We start from the raw sequence: 18301 nt of genomic DNA on the forward strand, positions 1-18301 counted from the left end.
GTGTTTAGGGAACAAAACGACTTCTTGTCGGAGGGGCAACAGAATGTCAGGAGATCACAGGAAGTTTTTTTTTTTAAATTCTTTTATTTTCAATATTGACAAAGAGTACACTAAGTACATTATATAAGAAAAGTAAAGCATAAGTATAAGTAAAACAAACAGGAGGGTACATCTCAGAAATTTCAAACATCATTTTCCATCAACAAACTGCTGCTGAGCTCAAGTCCAGCTGTCAGGTTTTCTGTTGGTCTGGGTGGAGGTCCAGAATTAAATCCAGGATATGCTTCTATATAGTGATGCTGTTTTCAATGCGGCTGGGCAGGAGGAAAAGATACTGCAGGTCTACACCTGCATTCTGGTTCAGGATATGGTCCTCAATCTCCTTTAGCTTCTGTCTGAACCTGTCAATCACCTCCTGGGCCTCCCGCTCAGTGAAGTGCTCCTCTGGGTACTGGCCCAAAGGAATCTGGACAGAGAAAATGGGGAACAGCTGGGAATGGAAACACAAAACATTCCACTTTGGGAAAAAAAAAGGGGGGGGGGGGGGGGGGGGGGGGGGGCATAATTGGATAATTTTGCAACTAAAGCAATGAGTAGCTTCTCATTTCATAAACAACCATGTGGGAAGATAAATTCTGTGGTTGTGGAAAACATGTTAGTCTGTTTAAGAAAGATCAGATTATTGGCATCAAGCAGATCAAACATCTAAGAGGATGCTAAAACTACTAAAATGAAGTAAGAACAGTCCAACACATTAAAAATCTGAAGGATAGTGGGGAACCATCATCTTCCAGGAGGACAGAAAAAGATCTTGAATGATGACTTAATTATTTGGTCAACTCGGATGCAGGCCTGTCTTCGAATAGAGTTAAAGGGAGCTCAGCTCCCCTGAAAAGCCCGAAAATTTGTTCACTTTCAGCTTCCATTTAACTTTGCATTAGGTTCCAAATGTGTGTTTTTTTTAAATCATTTATTTAATTTAATTAAATAAATCCTCCAAATCACACGGGTGACAGGTTCTGTTTCCTTCAGCACCTTGGACAGAAGCATTGTTTGTTTTGTGCCTCGATCGTCCACACAACGACCATCTGATATGCTTCTTCTTGAAGTTGGTAAAGAACTCTCCATCCCTTTTTCTGATTAAATAAGCTGCATGTAATAGTAGCAGGAGGTTTTTTTGGTGCGCTGCATGCGTGTGCATGCCCTCCCCAGAAAGCCCCAGTGTAGCCCCTGCTCAGGGCTATGTTTAATAATGAACATAAGAACATTTTCACACAAAACAACGTAAAAGGAACTCAAGGGATTGGGAATAAACAGCTATGGGGCCTTAAGAAAACCACTTAGATGTGAGGGCAATCAGAAAAAGGGGATTCTAGGATGCAAGGGGGCATAAAGATGAAAGAAGGTTAGAAAAAAGGTAGTCTGATGAGTCCAGATTTACCCTGTTCCTATGCGATGGGAGCATCAGGGTAAGAAGAGAGGCAGATGAAGTGATGCAGCCATCATCCTATTCTACAAGCCTGTGGGGGCAGTCTATGATCTGGGATTGCTGCACTTGGCCAGGTCTAGGTTCAGGTCGAGGTGCACAGGTCTGCACATATGTGACTCATACCGGAATTTTTAATGACATAAATTTGATTTTTAAAAATCCAACCCACGTCCTAGATCGGATACATATCCAATCTGTGTCGAAGCGACTTCAGTCTGAATGGTCGTGTTTCATCCGACTTTGACATTAGAGAAGTGAGACAAACAGCACAATTCTGTACCAGTGGAAGAAGGAATACCAAATCATGACAATACTGAATAATTTCATTCATGAATTGGGCATATTTTTTTGTTGGTTCCAACTGTCCAAGTACATGTTACACAAACATATGAAGCATCCATATTTACTTCCATAAAGACTACGCACTGCGTGATGTCGTGCGTTCTTCTGCGCATGCGTGTTACTTACCGCCATGTACTGTTCACACTTAACTGTGATGAAGGTTGCATTGAAATAATAATGTGAATGACCACACAAACACAAAAAAATCAAATTTCGGAAAGAAATCGGTTCGAGCGTTAAGACCTGCAGTGTGAACATAGCCTTAGTTTACCAAACCTCATGTTCAGAAGCATCAGTCATTTTCTTTACTTCACGTGTCCAGAAGTCAACATTAAGTCACTGATTTAGGTTTAAAACAAAAAGATGATCCCACATTTGCCATCACTGGAAAACATGTATAGGATCAACTATGCATATTTTTGGGGGGAATGGAGAAAATTAAAGCATTTCTGGAAGGCTGTAAACAATTTGACTGTCAAAGTTGAGGAAACTCTGGGTTTGCTACGCATGTCAACACCCTATCTTTTTGGTACAGAACTGGACAAGACTCTGCATCCTACAAATATGAAGAGAATCAGCATAATACCCTATGTAGCAAAGAAATGTATCTTACTCAACTGGGATCAGCCGGGACCCTGATCATTTATTCGGTTTAAACAAATTTTGAATTAAACTTTTAGACTGGAACAACAATTGTTCATCTTTAAAGACAAGGGGGACGTCTTCTTGAGGATATGGCGACTGCTTATGGGCCTCTGACACCCTCCCGGTATGACAAGGCCGGCTTGGACTTCACGAAAGGGACCATGGACTGAGCTGATTGGCTGTTTTATTATTTTGTTTCATAAACAAGACAGTTTCGATGGACGCGCCTGCCCGTTGTTGGTAGCGGCGGGTTGAGCGGTGCTGGTGAAGATGGTCACGACCAGCATGTGTAAGAGCTTGTCTTTGTTTTTCTTTTAATTTTTGATTTTATTCTACTCTTGATCTCTTTGTTGTTTAAGAAATTTTGAAAAAGCAAATAAAAAGAAAATTGAAAATAAACTAAAAAATTGTACAAAGATGTTTTTATCATTCTTAATATTAATGTAATTATTATTGTTATGGTTGATTATTAAATAAAAAACATTAAATTAAAATTAGAAAAGGCCCTTTTCTGAAACATTCCTTAAATTCTCTGTCATATTCTGACGGAGGTCAGAAACCAAACAAACGGACTCACAGCGTCAGGCTGGGCTCGGCCCAGATGCCAGGTGATGGCCATCTGCACACAGGACTGGCTGACATCAGGAAGGGTGGCCATGATCATCTCCATGGTAACAGCATCCTTGTCTGACGGTGGGGGGAGTCTCATGGTGCACGGGGTGTTGGGAACCCAGGCACACCAATCAAACTGAACAGGGAGAAGGACAGTGCTGAAAGTTCTTGTGTGCAGTGAAGCAGACAATGCAGTATCAGACTGACAGTGCAGACGGACACACCTGCCCGTTGTTGGTGGCGGCGTGCTGAGCGGTGCTGGTGAAGATGGTCACGGCCAGCAACGTGCACATCTCCTCTCTGCTGCTGAGCTTACTGGCCAAACCTGAAACAGGAAACAGCACAACAACAAAATGATCTACAATTACCTAAAATGATCTAAAATGACGACTTTTTTTTTTTTTAAATGGTCTAAAATGATCTTTCCTGCAGCTCATTTGTCACAGAAAAACATCATGTGTGACAGTTTTCAGTGGGAAAATTCCAGGATATTCTGAACTGACCAAAACTGGGAAGCTCTGTAAAGCCTTCCAGGGATATGTCTTCGATCCAGGCCTGGAGCTCCGGGTCCTCCTGCACATCCTGGTCAGTCTGATAATGCAGGTTCACCATGTCCGAGACATAACTAAAGGAAACAGTCCAGATCAGTCCAGTTCACACAGAGCTGAATCTTTACAGAACTTCACCGGAAGGATCAAAACACTTTCAGATGTTATCCTTAGCATACCGGGACTTTGTTTTACAGCATACAATGCATACCGGGACTTTTATCGGTGTTCCTCAGCAGTCAGTATACCCTCCTCCGACCTCACCACAGTTTACAGCTTGTATTTGGTTATTTAAAAGAAAAAAAGTTGCCTCAAAAGAAATATTTTGTTTTGATGCACAACGCTTGCTGTACGACGTCACGCCGCACTAGTGAAGGGAAGGAGATCTGCTGATGAGAAGGCTTGTGAAGCACCAAACCAATCAAGCAAAGAAGAGCCCAAGACTTGCTGGAGCCTTTTTTAAGTAAGCTGATGTCTTCATTCTAATGTAAATCCTCACCGCTGTCTTATTTCTTAGATGCACACTACTGTTTTAAAGTGTAAGAACAAATTTTTAACATTATAGTGTATGTACAATTATTTAAAGTACTAAAAATTTCCTCATATTCGTAGCTAATGTTTTCCTGCTTATTTTTGCTTTTTCTTTCAGCCGTTGCCATCTCCTTTCCATCTATATTTCTACCCCTGCTGTGTGATGGGCTTGTTTTTGTTGCCCTCAAGTTTCAGGCCATTTTGAATTTCACACATTTCTGTATTACAATTCATATTATCTGATTACCAATTTGACTTTCAACGGTTTAGGCTGACAGTGTGTAGCTGGTCAGCATTTGAGTTTTTGAAGATTATTTTCAGATAAAAGATAAGATATATTGCTAAAGTGGCATGGGCCAGGCCTAATCCTAAGAAAAAATATTTCACAGAGAAAAACTGTAAAGTAATATACCGTTAAATAAGTCTGTTAATAAACTAAATAAGTCTAAATGGGACTTATCACTTCTTTATGTTTTTAAGGAGCTTTTACTTTATGTATTTACTTCTTAGTTTTATTTTTAATGTCCATTTTAATGCCATGTGGCTTGAAGGTAATAAAAGTGTCTCCATGGCACTTTGAATTTGGCAAATGTGTATTTGATTTAGAACTTGCTTTGTTAGTTTGTTATTTGTCATTTCTATGCAATAAAACTATTGATCTATAGATCGATTTATAGATGCACATATAAGTATCACCCATGTTTTTGTCCCATATTTGTACTGTATGACAAACTGACAGCAAGTCATTAAGGGAGTACCACCACTCATTTTGTTCCACTTAAAGCACTGATCTGATCCCAACACCATGATCATTCTCAACTATTTATACCAGAGGTGAGGACATCTACTCTGTTTAAAATGCTTGAGTTTCATTATAATTCAGATCCATCCATCAATTTTCCATTGTGGAAACTGTGTAGTAAAGGTCCAATTTATATTTTTCTTTAAAATATTCCCACCCCACCAATTATTGAGTGTCTTCAGCTTATGGGTCAAACATTCAACTTAAATTAACATGAAATAGTTCAGTATAATGGACTGATGGACTGGTGACCTGTCCAGGGTTTACCTGCCTCTCGCCTGCTAGCTGCTGGGTTAGGCTCCATCCTCCCCACGACCCTGAACTGGACTCAGCAGTACAGAAAATGAATGAATGAATGAATAAATGAATTCATTCATTCATTCATTCATTCATTCATTCATTCATTCATTCTAATCTGCAGGGTTTTTTGTGTTCACCCAATCAATAGTTATAAGATCCTTTGCACAGAATTTTTATTTTCTGTATAATGTGATATTCCTTTAATTTTAATTTTAATTTTAATTTTTTTTTTTGCTTTTTAATTTTTTTGTTTTTTATCTTTCCCTGTAATCACATCAACCCAGTACTAAAAGGTGGACCTAATGAAGTGGACGGGGGATTTAAAGCAAGTCTGATGTAAATGCCTGTATTAATTCCACCAGCCACATGCTGAACATCATTTCTTTAAATGTGGGATGGTAAATGAAAATCATGCCGGCTACCTGTAAATGGCTTCCCACAGCATCAGACTGTGTTCCCTGTAGAAGTAGTTTGGAAGCTGGGAAACTCCTCTGTCACTGAAGTCACAGAGAGGCTGGAGGGAGCGGTAGGTCAATAACTTGTATTCCCTCTGAGCCAGAACCAGCAGGCCTTCACCACCAGTTGACACGACCTACACACAACCATGACCATTTACACAGCGAGGATGAGTTGTAGAGAACAGACATGTTTACATTCTACAGCTTGACACGATCATAAAACAATGGCTGAAGTTTGACATCTTAGGGTGACAAAAATCATCTGATCCTTTACAAACTTTACAAACACCAAAGCATGACATATACACAAAAGTCAGAATCTGATAAAATCTGGTTTCTCTTCATGATCCAGCAGCTTCTAGAAGCCCCTCCAGCGGCGGGATGTTGCAGTAATGGTTTCTGGATGGCATTATCAGCCTCTCTCATGGTTTTGCTCCACAGTTCTTTCCACCATACTGAGACCTCCTCTTCCTCCTCCTATAGTCTCTCTGTCTCCTGAAGTCGGGTGAAGAAGCAATTCTGAACCAGAACAGGCTGCAGGTCCAGATGGTGTCAAACTTTGATTGGACCATGTCAACACATTGAGTTGGTTCTGCTGGAGGTTTTCCTTCCTGTTAAAAGGAGTTTTTTCCTTTCCTTTCCTTTCCTTTCCTTTCCTTTCCTTTCCTTTCCTTTCCTTTCCTTTCCTTTCCCTTCCCTACCTTTCCTTTTTGTTTTCCTGAGCCACCTGCATCGTTCAGGATGGGGGACTAAATTGATTGAAGGTATGATTTTGATGCAGTCCGTTGGGTTCCTTAGCTAAGCTATTATTTTTCTGAATTGGCTTGTATGAATACTGATTGGATCACAATGAATTGGCTCAATCTGATTTATCTGTAAAGTGTCCTGAGATGACACTGTTGTGAATTGCCGCCATATAAATAAAGCTGAATGGAACGTAATTGAATTTTTCTTTTTCAGCCATTCTGTTGTTAATCATCTGCTGTGTTTGGGATCATTGTCCTGTAGCATGAGACAGTTTCAACCAAGCTTTAACTGTCAGACAGATGCACTCACATCTGACTCTAGAATACTCCAGAGGACTTCATGACAAATGATGGCTGCTGGGCAATGTGACAATAACAGTTTTTATTTTTGGAATAATGAAAACAATTTCACTTTAATCCTAACATCCTAACATCTAGCTGAGATTCTCCATGGCTCCTGTGTTTACCTGTAATAATGTCCCTGGTACTACCTGCTGTAAAAACTTCTTTCTTCTGTTGTAAATAGTTCTGTGGTTTGTTGAAACACGGTTATATTTTTCATCAGCCCAAACAGAAAAGTTACTGAATATTCCAACCTTGGATATGCAGGAGGTTTTATATTGAATTTCCTGGACCTAGATCAGGGATCACCTTCTCTGGTCCTCGAGGGCTGCTGTCCTGCAGGTATTGGACATTTCTGTACTTCAAGACCTGATTCAAAAAAATGGATTTCCAACAGTTGTCCTGTTGTGGCTGTTGTATTGAGCCTTTTTGGCGAAGGTAGGGGAGAAAAAAGAACTGGACTGGTGGCTGATATTTTCTTCTGAATGTTGGTCTTTATGGAATAACGAGCTTTGGTGATGACTTAACCTGTATGTGCAGACAAGTGTGAGCATATGCATGCAGTACGTCAGTTGGGGTAGCCTGGAGTATGATTCCTGGCCTGACTTTTTGTCCCAGTCCAGCCCTGGCTGACATGCTGTTTGTTCTTTTTCTGCATTCTGACCAAATATCTCCTCTTTGGTCTGATCTGTCCAGAGGACATTGTTCTAGACGTCTTGTGGTTTGTTCGTTGTGGTTTGGCTTTGCCAACCTAAGCTGTGCTGCCATGTTGTTTTTAGAGAGAAGAGGCTTTCTCCTGCAGGTCTCAAACATGTTGATTGAGGCCTGGAGAGTCTAAGATGTGGCTACTATTTTTTTTTCTTGGGTTCAGAACTTGCTGGGACCTCCACTCCTAGAATATTGCCAGCTTCCTTGAATGTTTTCTACATGTGAATAATTTTTCTTTCTGTAGAATGATGGACGCCAGATAGTTTGGAAATGACCTGATAACCTGTTAAATAAATAAATGATTAGTAATCATTCATAATGTGTTTCTGGTTTACTAACCCGTTTGAATATGCCATTAGCAGAGATGAGCTGAGTACGCCCCCTACAGTTGATCTCCAGTGTGTACCGTAGATGAGGATACAGCAGCTGCAGCAGGAAGACAAAGAAAACTTGAGACTATAACTCGATTATGTCAAACTTCCATCTGTTATATGTTTAACTAAATTAATTATCCAGGAAAATTACAAATAGAAAAGTCATTCCCTCTCATAAAACTGGTGATAAACATTTGATGAATTATAGGCTTATATCATTGTTACTTCAATTTAACATAATATTTGAAAAATAAATTACCAAGCAGTTAAATGACTTCATTGATAATCACCATATATTTTGTGAACAAAAATAGGGTTTCAGTAAAAACTGGACACTTCACTGGCACTGAACAGATTACTGATGCAGTAGATAGAAGAAAATATATGTAGGTTTACAGAAAGTATTTCACACAGTCAGTAAATTAATGAGTTGCACATGACTGGTTACAGAGTTATTTAGAGGACAGATATCACAATAAAACTGATTAAGAGTTCTTGAAGGTACCATGTGGGGGAGCTACAGGGTTCTCTACTTGGTCCTTTTAGTTTATAGTATTTATTAATAATTTACATTTCGTTTCCCAGTTGTTGAGGTGTATCTTATTTCCTGATGACACAACACAAAAGCTGCAATGGAAATTACGGTGTTTTTGTTTTAATTCACACCACATGTAATAGATGAAAAGCAAGAACTTTTTGGGGAAAAGCTCTAGCAGTGAGTAAAACACTGATGGCAAATTATATTTATTAATTTCGGTATGCACTATTATAAATGTTGTTAACTGTGATGTAAAAGAAAGAGTTACTGCCTCTTAGAGGTAGCAACTTCTGTCTCTGCTCACTTCCTGTGGTGTAACTTTTGCTGTTACCCCCTTCATGTAGTGTAAATTCTGAGGAAAAAAAAGAAAGAGTGGTGCAGCTTCCATTGCAGCTGTTGTGTTGTGGCTAATTGTGGATTGTTGTGGCTTTTGTATTGCTGTGACACTTTCAGGGCCACTGTAGTTTGCTGCCAATAAATGATCTATTCACTTTGGAAACACGAAATAGGCCGTTTTTGGAAAACGCTAGTACCCTTAAAAAATTTGCAAAAGCAAAGAGGAGAGAAGAGGCATCATTTCACATGAACATACATAAATGCACGGCCAAACCGGCGGCTTGTAAAAACAGGGCTGGAGATTAACACGAGACGGTTTGTGAAGTCACACTATACTCCAGATGAAAGTACACCTCTAGTCCTTCGCATGGCTCATTTTTAATTCCTTTAATCTAGAAATGATGAATTTGAGCTTATTGCCCCTTTCAAGAAATAAAATTTTCAGGAGTTGTTGTTGACAATAAATTAAACTGAAAATCACATGTCAAAATCTACTGAAATACTGAACAAAGTAAAAACCCTTTTTATTTTCTATAACTCACTGATTGTTCCATATACTATAACTATTATTGTGAAGTATTGCATGGGGATTTGAGGAAACATTTTAAAAAATATAAATTCAGTCTTTTATTGGAAGGGTGTGTTTGTGTCTGTGACAGTACCAAGGCTAACTCTGGTACTGTGCATCAAATAGAAACAGTTATGTTTGAAATTGTACATGATCCTTAATAAAACAAAATAAAGAACACGTAGAGTTTGTTAAAACACAAAGCAAAACAAAGAAAAAATATTACAAACCGACAAAATCATTGATGTAATGTTTTGTAATTAATTTTTCTTTTAATTTTTTAAGAGCTAAAGGGAAAGTCAGTCGATCGCAACCGAAAGGCTGACAACTACTGCTCTATGCTGAGTGTAATGGGTAATGAGTAGTTTAGCAAACAGCATGACCTGTGGCATTGTGGGTAAGATGAATGCAAAGGAAGGACTACTGACTGTATATGAAAGCTGGACGGAGACTCTGTGATGTCAGCCATAGGTTTCTGAAAAGCTGAATTGAAGCTCATTGGGAGTTTCCCACCGTCGCCATTTTGGCAGTGTCACGTGTGTTGTCATTACCATAAAATCCAAAAATGGGCAAAGAGGTGGAGCTGAGGGGGATACTGTGAAGGTGGATAATTGAACCCTATCAAACTCCGAGCTGCCTGTAGCTAAGAGCTTACCAAGCTAACCCTAGAACTAATGGTAGCTAACCAGCTAACGGAGGTAGGCGGGCTAAAGCTAAGGCGCACTGTTAGCTGGCTAAAAAACGTGGTTGTGCTGCACTCTCCCTTCTTGCCACAGATATTGAATACCTATCAATCCAAAGGACACGCCCATAATTATGTCGAATTACCATAGGGATCGGGTGTAGTGTGAGCTGGGCAGCGGCCGAAGGTGAGGAGTTGCTCCTGGTGAGAGGTGCACAGCACGTGTGGGCATGCTCATTTCCCCCCAACTTGGAGCCTGTACATTGGGGTTTATCCTGGTGGACGAGAAGTTAGCCTTCCTTCGGGTGGTGGGACGGGTCCTGACTGTTGTTTGTGCTTATGCACCAAACAGCAGTTCAGAGTACCCACCCTTTTTGGAATCCTTGGAGGGGGTGTTGGAGAGCACTCCTTCCGGGGACTCTCTCGTTCTGCTGGGGGACTTCAATGCTCACGTGGGCAATGACAGTGAGACCTGGAGGGGCGTTTTGTTATTGGACTTTTGTGCTCATCATGGATTGTCCATAACCAACACCTTGTTCCAGCATAAGAGTGTCCATATGTGCACTTGGCACCAGGACACTCTAGGTCGCAGTTCGATGATCGTCTTTGTAGTCGCGTCGTCGGACTTGTGGCCGCATGTCTTGGACACTCGGGTGAAGAGAGGGTCAGAGCTGTCAACTGATCACCACCTGGTGGCAAGTTGGCTCAGAAGGTGGGGGAGGATGCTGGTCAGGCCTAGCAGACCCAAGCGTGTTGTGAGGGTCTGCTGGGAACATCTGGCGGAGTCCCCTGTCAGTAAGAGTCTCAGCTCCCATCTCCTGCAGTGCCTCTATTGTTGAGGTGGCCAGCTGAAGCTGTGGCCGTAAGGTTGTCGGTGTCTGTCGTGGCGGTAATCCCTGAACTCGTTGGTGGACACCAGCAGTAAGGGATGCTGTCAAGATGAAGAAGGCGTCCTAGTGGGCCTTTTTGGCCTGTGAGACTCCAGAGACAACTGGTGGGCATCGGCGGGCTAAGCAGAATTCCCCTTCAGCATTGGCTAAGGCAAAAACTCGGGCATGGGAGGAGTTTGGAGAGGCCATGGAGACTTCCAAACGGCTTTGAGAAGACTCTGGTCCACCATCCGGCGGCTCAGAAGGGGAAAGCAGTACTCCATCAACACGTCCATCAACAAGTCATTTTGAGTCCATTTTCAACCTGAAAAGGTCCAACTAGCTAACAAAACTAGCCCATACCAGTACCCCACCTCCACCTTGCTGGCATCTGAGTTGAAGTGGAGTGCTTTGCCTATTACTGATCCAGCCACAGGCCCATCCATCTGGTCCATGAAGAGTCACTCTCATCTCATCAGTCCATAAAACCTTTGAAAAATCTGTCTTTGGATATTTCTTGGCCCAGTCTTGTTTCAACATGTCTTGTTCAGTGGTGGTCAGGTTACAGCCTTCCTTTCCTTGGCCATGTCTCTGAGCACTGAACACCTTGTACTTCTGGACACTCAGGTAGGTTTCAGTTCTGACTGTGCTGGAGGACAATGGATTCTTGGTAGCTTCATGTTTGATTCTTCTCAAATCTTTTGCATTTTATTTTCCGCTTTTTTTCCTCAACACCTTTCTTGCGACACTGTTGACTATTTGCAACAAAATGTTTGATGGTTCTGTGCTCACACCCCAATATTTAGGCAATTTCAGGAGTGCTGCATCCCTCTGAAAGACTTTTCACAATTTTTGACCTTTCAGAGTCAGTTCAATCTCTTTTTTGTCCCATTTTGTGTGAGGAAAAGAAGCTGCCTACTAATTATGCACACCTTAATATAGGATTTTGATCTCCTTAGATCACCACTTCTCTTGTTAAACAAATTCACATCACCTGATATGCTTAAATTCAATAAGGACTCAAGTTTATACAGCTGGAGTTGACGAATATGCCTGGAAATGATATGTTCAAAATAATCACTTGCCTATTAATTGTGCACACAGTGTATTCTCTATAACATGGTTGGATTGATGTGTTTAAAGACCAGAGACAGCTGTGCTTTTCTGTTACAGAATCCAAAGTATGAGGACATTTACCTTATAAATGGGATGTACAGCAGGCAGCTGTCTCAGAGTAGCGACAGACATCACCTCTACCACCAGGTGAGTCCTCAGCAGGTGAGACAGGATCTGGAAAATTTGGAACTCAGAGTGACGTACCCACATCTTAGCCAGCAGCCAAGCCAGATGTGGGTCACTGGGCAGGAATATGGGAGCATCCAAGCCTGGGGTCTGATCGAGCTGAGGACAAGAAAGATCTTCAGACTACTGCGGGGATATGGAGCCTAAAACTGGCCAAAAATAGGGCCACATTTACATGACAATGTTTCCAAGCAAAACGCAAATATTTTACTTTTGCATTTTTGAAAAAACAAACAAACAAACAAAAAAACAAAAAAACAACAACAACCAAACAAAGAAAATATAAACAGCAGAATGAAAATTATATCCGTGCTGGAGAAAACACAAAGTGGACCAGAAACAATGTAGTGCACATGCCAGGCCTCGAGTGGGCAGTGAAACTTTGCAACGACACACGCAGGTGTGCATCGCATCCTCATAAGACTGCAAAACACAACAGAAGCGTTACGTGTAAACTGCTAGTTATGTGGCACAAGTAAATTATGCGTCTTTGCTAACGGCATAAATACTAATTTACGTGTAAACAAGAGGCCAGTACGCAACCAAACCTTTGCGTTTTACTGTCTTATCGCTGTGGTGTAAACAGGGCCTAAGACTAGTGAGTTACCAGCAGTGGCTACATTAGCATAGCAGGAGGCTGTGTCAGGATAGATAAAGCTCCCACTAGAGGTATGAAGTCACTGCTGGGATATCACTAGTCTTATCTATGGTCTTCATCCTATCTTGTTCCTCAACAGAGCATACAACTTAACTTATTTTCAGTATTCCTGTTTTTTTTTTTTTTTTTCTTCTTCTTCCGCAGGTAGTTTTATAACATCAGTTCCAAACATTTGGTCTCTGTTAAAAATCTAAAAAAAAAAAAAAAAAAAACAGAATCTCATCAATCCATATTATGTTTTATAGATGATAGATAGATTAGATAGATTTGCTACAAGATCACCAGGCCTTTAGCTTCATTCAGTGCATGGCTCAACGCCCTGCTGTACTTCCTAACCAAAGACAAGGTGGGAGCCCACTGCTGCCAAACAAACGCCAACCCCCAACAACATGAAAGACTTCTGCTGCCACTGAGGATGATGGGAAAAGCAGAGGGTGCTGAAGAAGGAGGGCCGGAAGGCTTGATTGACGCTAAGGAGAATAATGCATTTCACAGTCCTTCGTATATGAACAGAGCAAAAGTTAAATATATGGTTAAATGATATATTCACATGCATGTATGTATGACTAGTGAATCTCTATCCATCTTCACATCTGAGAGACTCTGCCTCTCTGAAGTGCTCCTTATATACCCAGTCATGTTACTGACCTGTTGCCAGTTAAACTATTTAGTTGTCAAGTTGTTTTTGATTTGTTTCAGTTACTTTTCCAGCCTTTTGTTGTCCCTGATCCAACCTTGTACAGATGTGTTGCTGCCATCAGATTTAAAATGAGCCATTATTTTCCCTTGAAATGGTAAAATGCTTCAGTATCAACAACGGCTATGTTGTTCATGCTCTGTTGGGAATAAAATATGGGTTGATGAGATTCTGGCTTTATATACATTTTGCAGACTCCCACCTTTTTCGCCTGTAGATTAAAAAAATCAATGGTACTGATCAGCCACAGCTTTATTGAATATTCAGGTTCTCTGTTTCACAAAACTTTGTTCATTTATCATTAATTATTCCATTAGTCCCAGGTTTTAATTCAGCTGTTATTAATCAATTGATCAATATTTTTTATGCTTTTTATTCAGTAATTAGAAAACAAGCCCTTCAGAAAGTAAGGGACACTCTGGCTCCATTATTGATCAGTAGTGGTCCTGAACAAGGCCTGATAAAGAAGAAACATGTCATGTTTACAACATGACAATCGCCTTACATGTGCAACATGTAAAGACCTACAGAACAACCTCTTGGACCTGCAGGTTAAATCCAACAGGACGTCAGCCATTATCAAATACAACTTGGTTTTAGCTATAATTTTGGCCTTTTTCTGTGGTTTACATTTGAACAAACCCCTACAGATTTGACTATATAAACTGGCCTGGATAACAATATGACCTTTTTATTAGAGTTACTATTTATAGTTGATCTACTGAAGGTTTAGAGTGAGACACTGAAAGATTAACCTTTTTTCTCAGTGACAAACTTTCTGCTGTCAGTTGATTCATTGAGTATTTCTGTTTATGTTTTGGGGCATAAATGGTGTGAGTGACTTACCTGTATGGCGATAGGTATGAGTCCATTGTCTGGGTGCTGGTACAGGAGACACAGTGGAGCAGCAACGTACTGGGGTTTACCCTTGATAGTGTTGGTGGGAATCCCGTCCATGATGGCATAGTCTAACAAGTATATATTTCCTGCCTGGCCAGTAGAGATCCAGAAAACCAAGCAGACATAAGGACACAGGACAGTGAGTTTGACTAGAATGTGTCAAAAATCCCTGAATTTTAAATCTTTTGTATTACAATACAATTGTATTGGTCATAAAAACAGATTCAGAGCTTTCTTCACCTTGAGTTCTTTGTCCAGGGTGGTTCTCACTGCCATGGACCTCTGCACCATATCTGGTGTGACCGGGAAGTTCTCTGGCAGCTTCTTGCATCTCTGGATCATCCTCGGGTTGGAGCCGTTCAGGCACTGGTAACCAAAGAACCAGTCCTCCTCCCAGTGCTCCATGCAGTATTCTAGAGTTGCACACATACTGATTAACTTTAAACCCTCATGGTTTAGCTTACTGCATGAAAATGGTAGACCCATGAGACCTCAAGGTCTGTGTGACAGACTCATTAAACTTTGGTCAATGTGAAGAGATGTCCAGACATCAGGAGCAGAAAAACTAAATGTTTAGTTTGAACTATCGGGATGGAAAGTAAACTTGACCCAAATGATCTTAGAAGTCATATGGCGTCAGTAGATCAGATTTGTATTCTGGACCAGAACCATAACCAGTGTAAAGATATGAGAACTTTTTCAGGTCTTTATGAGAAAATGAGCAGCATTCTGGATTAGTTGCAGCTGTCTTAGTGGTTTTTTAGAGACCTGTAAAAACATTACAGTAGTCAAGACTTCCGAAAACAGACAATGAAGAGGTTTTTCCAAATCATGCTGAGCCATCAGTCCCCTTATTCTAAATATATTCTTCAGGTGGTAAAAGACAGATTTGGTTCCCGCTATAATATGTCTGTTAAAATTTAGCTCAGAGGTGACGCCAAGATTTCTGGACTGAGCTGTTGGTTTTAACATTGCTGCCTGAAGATGGACATTAATCTTTGGTTCCAAACACAATATTTTCAGATTTATCTTTATTTATCTGAAGAAACTTTTGAATCAACAAAGTATTGATTTGACTGAGACACGAACTGAAGCTTTGTCTGAGACCATATCATTGTGAAGAGATAGCGTCTGTACCTCCAGACAACAGAGACTTTAAGCCCCCACTCAGGGTGTTCAGGAATTTTTACACCTGCACCAGTAAGTGGCCCTTAGCAGGATGGTCTGGAATAGACCGAACCGGCCTTCCTAGCCTGCAGGACATTTATGAAAAACATAAGTTGAGGGTCAGAAGGCCCCCTGACAGCTCCGCCACCCTGGACACTCTCTCCTCACCATCAGGCCAGAATTTCTGCAGCCTGAGAGGATGAAAAAGAGATTTCCACAGTTCATTCACCTGCTTTATCACCATCACTGCTGAAATTCTGCACAACACCTGCATTGGTGTCAGCGTGGAAGAGTCATGCCAACCAAAGTTTTTCCTGACTTGGAAACTTTATTTCATGGATGAGGCATGCCAATACCAGCCATGTATTTAGACTGATCTGTTGTGGTCCATGCTCCTGCTCTGGTTTCCCCAGAAACCAGGATGTTCACCTGCATCTCATCCGTAATCAGCAGCATTATTTAGACTAACTTGGCCTTTCAGTCATCCCCAGATTGTTGGTTTACCCAGTAGTAACAGCACTTGGCCATTTCTACATTCTGTTTGTCATTTCCTTCAGCTTATTTATAACCATCATTTGTTTGCTCCTCTCAAAAACCCAGACCTGCCTGCCTGCCAAATCTTCCTCGTTCCTCTGCTCATCTCCAGTCTGCTCTGTGTCTGTGCTTGGGTCCTGGTTTCATGCTGAACACACAACATGATTATTAACCCAGTGAGAATAATAAACCTCTCTACATGCAGAGAAGGGTTGAGTCCTGCCCACATCCAGAGGGAACGAACTGAGAAATAGTTTTGTTTATCCTAACGGAACCAAAAACACCATGTTTGTTTTCCTACTAGCAGCAGCAGCAGTAGTAGTAGTAGCAGTTGTAATAGTATTAACCCACCGGCTATGGGGCTTCTCAGCTTCCAGAAGATCCGTTTGAAATCATTCAGATCATTCCAGGATTTCCCAAATGTGATGGCAAATTTCTTCAGAGACAGCTCCAGCAAGCTGAGGGAAGAGAGGCTCATTTCTATGTTTTCCAGTCAAGTAGATAAATCTCTGAATGAGTGTACCACCTACGCATAGTGCAAAGAATGTTCAAAATCACTCCTCTTCTCATTGTCAAAACGAACATCTTGATGTAAATCGGCTTCTGTTTTGGCATCGATACATCGGGGAATCCCTGGAGCCCAAGTCACCCATCTGACACAGTGTGATCCAAACATTAATACCTGATGAAACATGGAGGATGTGGACTGTAGTCTCTGAGATATCGAACCTGTATGTCCTCTGCCTGTCCTGCAGCTCCATCTTCCTGTGTATCAGCAGCTGAGGGGATGAGTCCTTCATCACTGTCTTTGCTTTGAAAATAGGGATGAAAGAGAGACAAAGTCTGGTCCTCAGTGCAGACCCACCATGTCAACACTTAATAAAGATGGTTTAAATTTCAGTCTAACTTTCATTTGAAAGCTGCTCAAAAACAACCAGTATTTCACTGAAAACAGCAGATACAGAAATATTCAGCATCAAGTTTCACTATTAAAATGTATTTGTTACACATTTCAATTAAATCATTCCAATTTATATAGTATTTTTTTTTCCAATTTAGCATTATTTGTATAGCACCAATTCACAGGTACTTTACAAACATATTAAATGAAATTACAAATTTCCTTTTGTTGGATCAGTCTGTGGTTTGCTGCCCTGCTCAATGGCTCACGTGAACATTGGGAATGTATTTTGGCTGAAATGTTTGCTCAGGAATCTTCTTTACTGACTAAAATGAAGTGGAAGTACTGCAGTATGATGATGGTGGCTTTATTTTTTAAATCCTGAGGAGAGGCGCTCCAGTGTTTGCTTTATGTGAGATATACGATGACAGAAGAAAACCGAGTGAAAAGAGTGCAGGAGGTCAGTTTTTGGACATGTATTCCTACCTGTGCCCTCTCTGATCTCCACCTTGCTGTTTCCTATAAGCCAGCGGTAACAAGGGAAAATCAGAACTTTGTCTCCACATGGAGCCTCCACTGTCACATAGCGACAGAACCAGTTGTCTTCAACCCAGTACTTCTCTTTCTCCAGTCTGACCAGTAACAATGACCCTAATGGTTTAGAGCTGGTCACCTTGTACTGATCCACCTAATGGACAGATGGAAGAAAGTAGGATAAAACTATCTAAATTTCATCACAGATTACAACATAAAATCTCAGCTTGCACTGCACAAACATTCTAATACTAGAGCAGAATCATAAATAATTTGTGTTTCATAAAATGACAAAAGGGAAAGATCTAAATATCAAGTGTTCAGAACTCCTCCTCAATGTAATAAGAGGCTGCAGCTTGAAACAGCCCCTGAAACTCTGACTACTATTATTCCACAACACAGGTCAGTCATCACACTGAATAAACATCTGAACCAAGATTCCCAGTCATGCCAGTCATGGCTGGGTTTCCTGTGACATCAGCAGGAAGTGGTGGTAGACCAGGAAGTGTGGGTCAACCAGCTAATTGTAGTAGAGGGGGTATATCAAATAGTGGGTTTACTGGTGTAAATGGCTATGCTAAATGGTAATCTTGTGTTATCTTTCCAAAGCGGCTAATCTAGGTAAGCTAATATGGAAACTTATGATGTGAACATAGCCTGGTAGGGAGTAGGTTTTGTTAAGGCTATGTCCAACTTATCTCCAGCACAATTTGAGGGA

The 18301-nt window shown here is 40.9% G+C and overlaps 1 protein-coding gene across 2 annotated transcripts in view; it reads right to left on the reverse strand.

The window, feature by feature from the left end:
• Positions 1-96: 96 nt before the first annotated feature.
• The window catches only part of alox12 (arachidonate 12-lipoxygenase), a 27674-nt gene continuing 9469 nt past the window's right edge, over positions 97-18301 (reverse strand). For both annotated transcript variants that reach the window (XM_041984840.1, XM_041984839.1), the window contains exons 3-15: positions 17536-17737; positions 16878-16959; positions 16679-16801; positions 16500-16606; positions 14688-14860; positions 14394-14537; positions 12088-12291; positions 7863-7949; positions 5692-5861; positions 3592-3713; positions 3313-3413; positions 3054-3224; positions 97-466 (exon numbers count right to left, since the gene is read on the reverse strand). In XM_041984840.1, the coding sequence (XP_041840774.1) occupies positions 287-466; positions 3054-3224; positions 3313-3413; positions 3592-3713; positions 5692-5861; positions 7863-7949; positions 12088-12291; positions 14394-14537; positions 14688-14860; positions 16500-16606; positions 16679-16801; positions 16878-16959; positions 17536-17737 (1866 nt within the window). In that variant the 3' untranslated portion in view covers positions 97-286. The remainder of the gene's footprint in view (positions 467-3053; positions 3225-3312; positions 3414-3591; positions 3714-5691; positions 5862-7862; positions 7950-12087; positions 12292-14393; positions 14538-14687; positions 14861-16499; positions 16607-16678; positions 16802-16877; positions 16960-17535; positions 17738-18301) is intronic.

Source organism: Melanotaenia boesemani, chromosome 5 (genome assembly GCF_017639745.1).
Source record: "Melanotaenia boesemani isolate fMelBoe1 chromosome 5, fMelBoe1.pri, whole genome shotgun sequence".
In the NCBI taxonomy this organism is placed as follows: Eukaryota; Metazoa; Chordata; class Actinopteri; order Atheriniformes; family Melanotaeniidae; genus Melanotaenia; species Melanotaenia boesemani.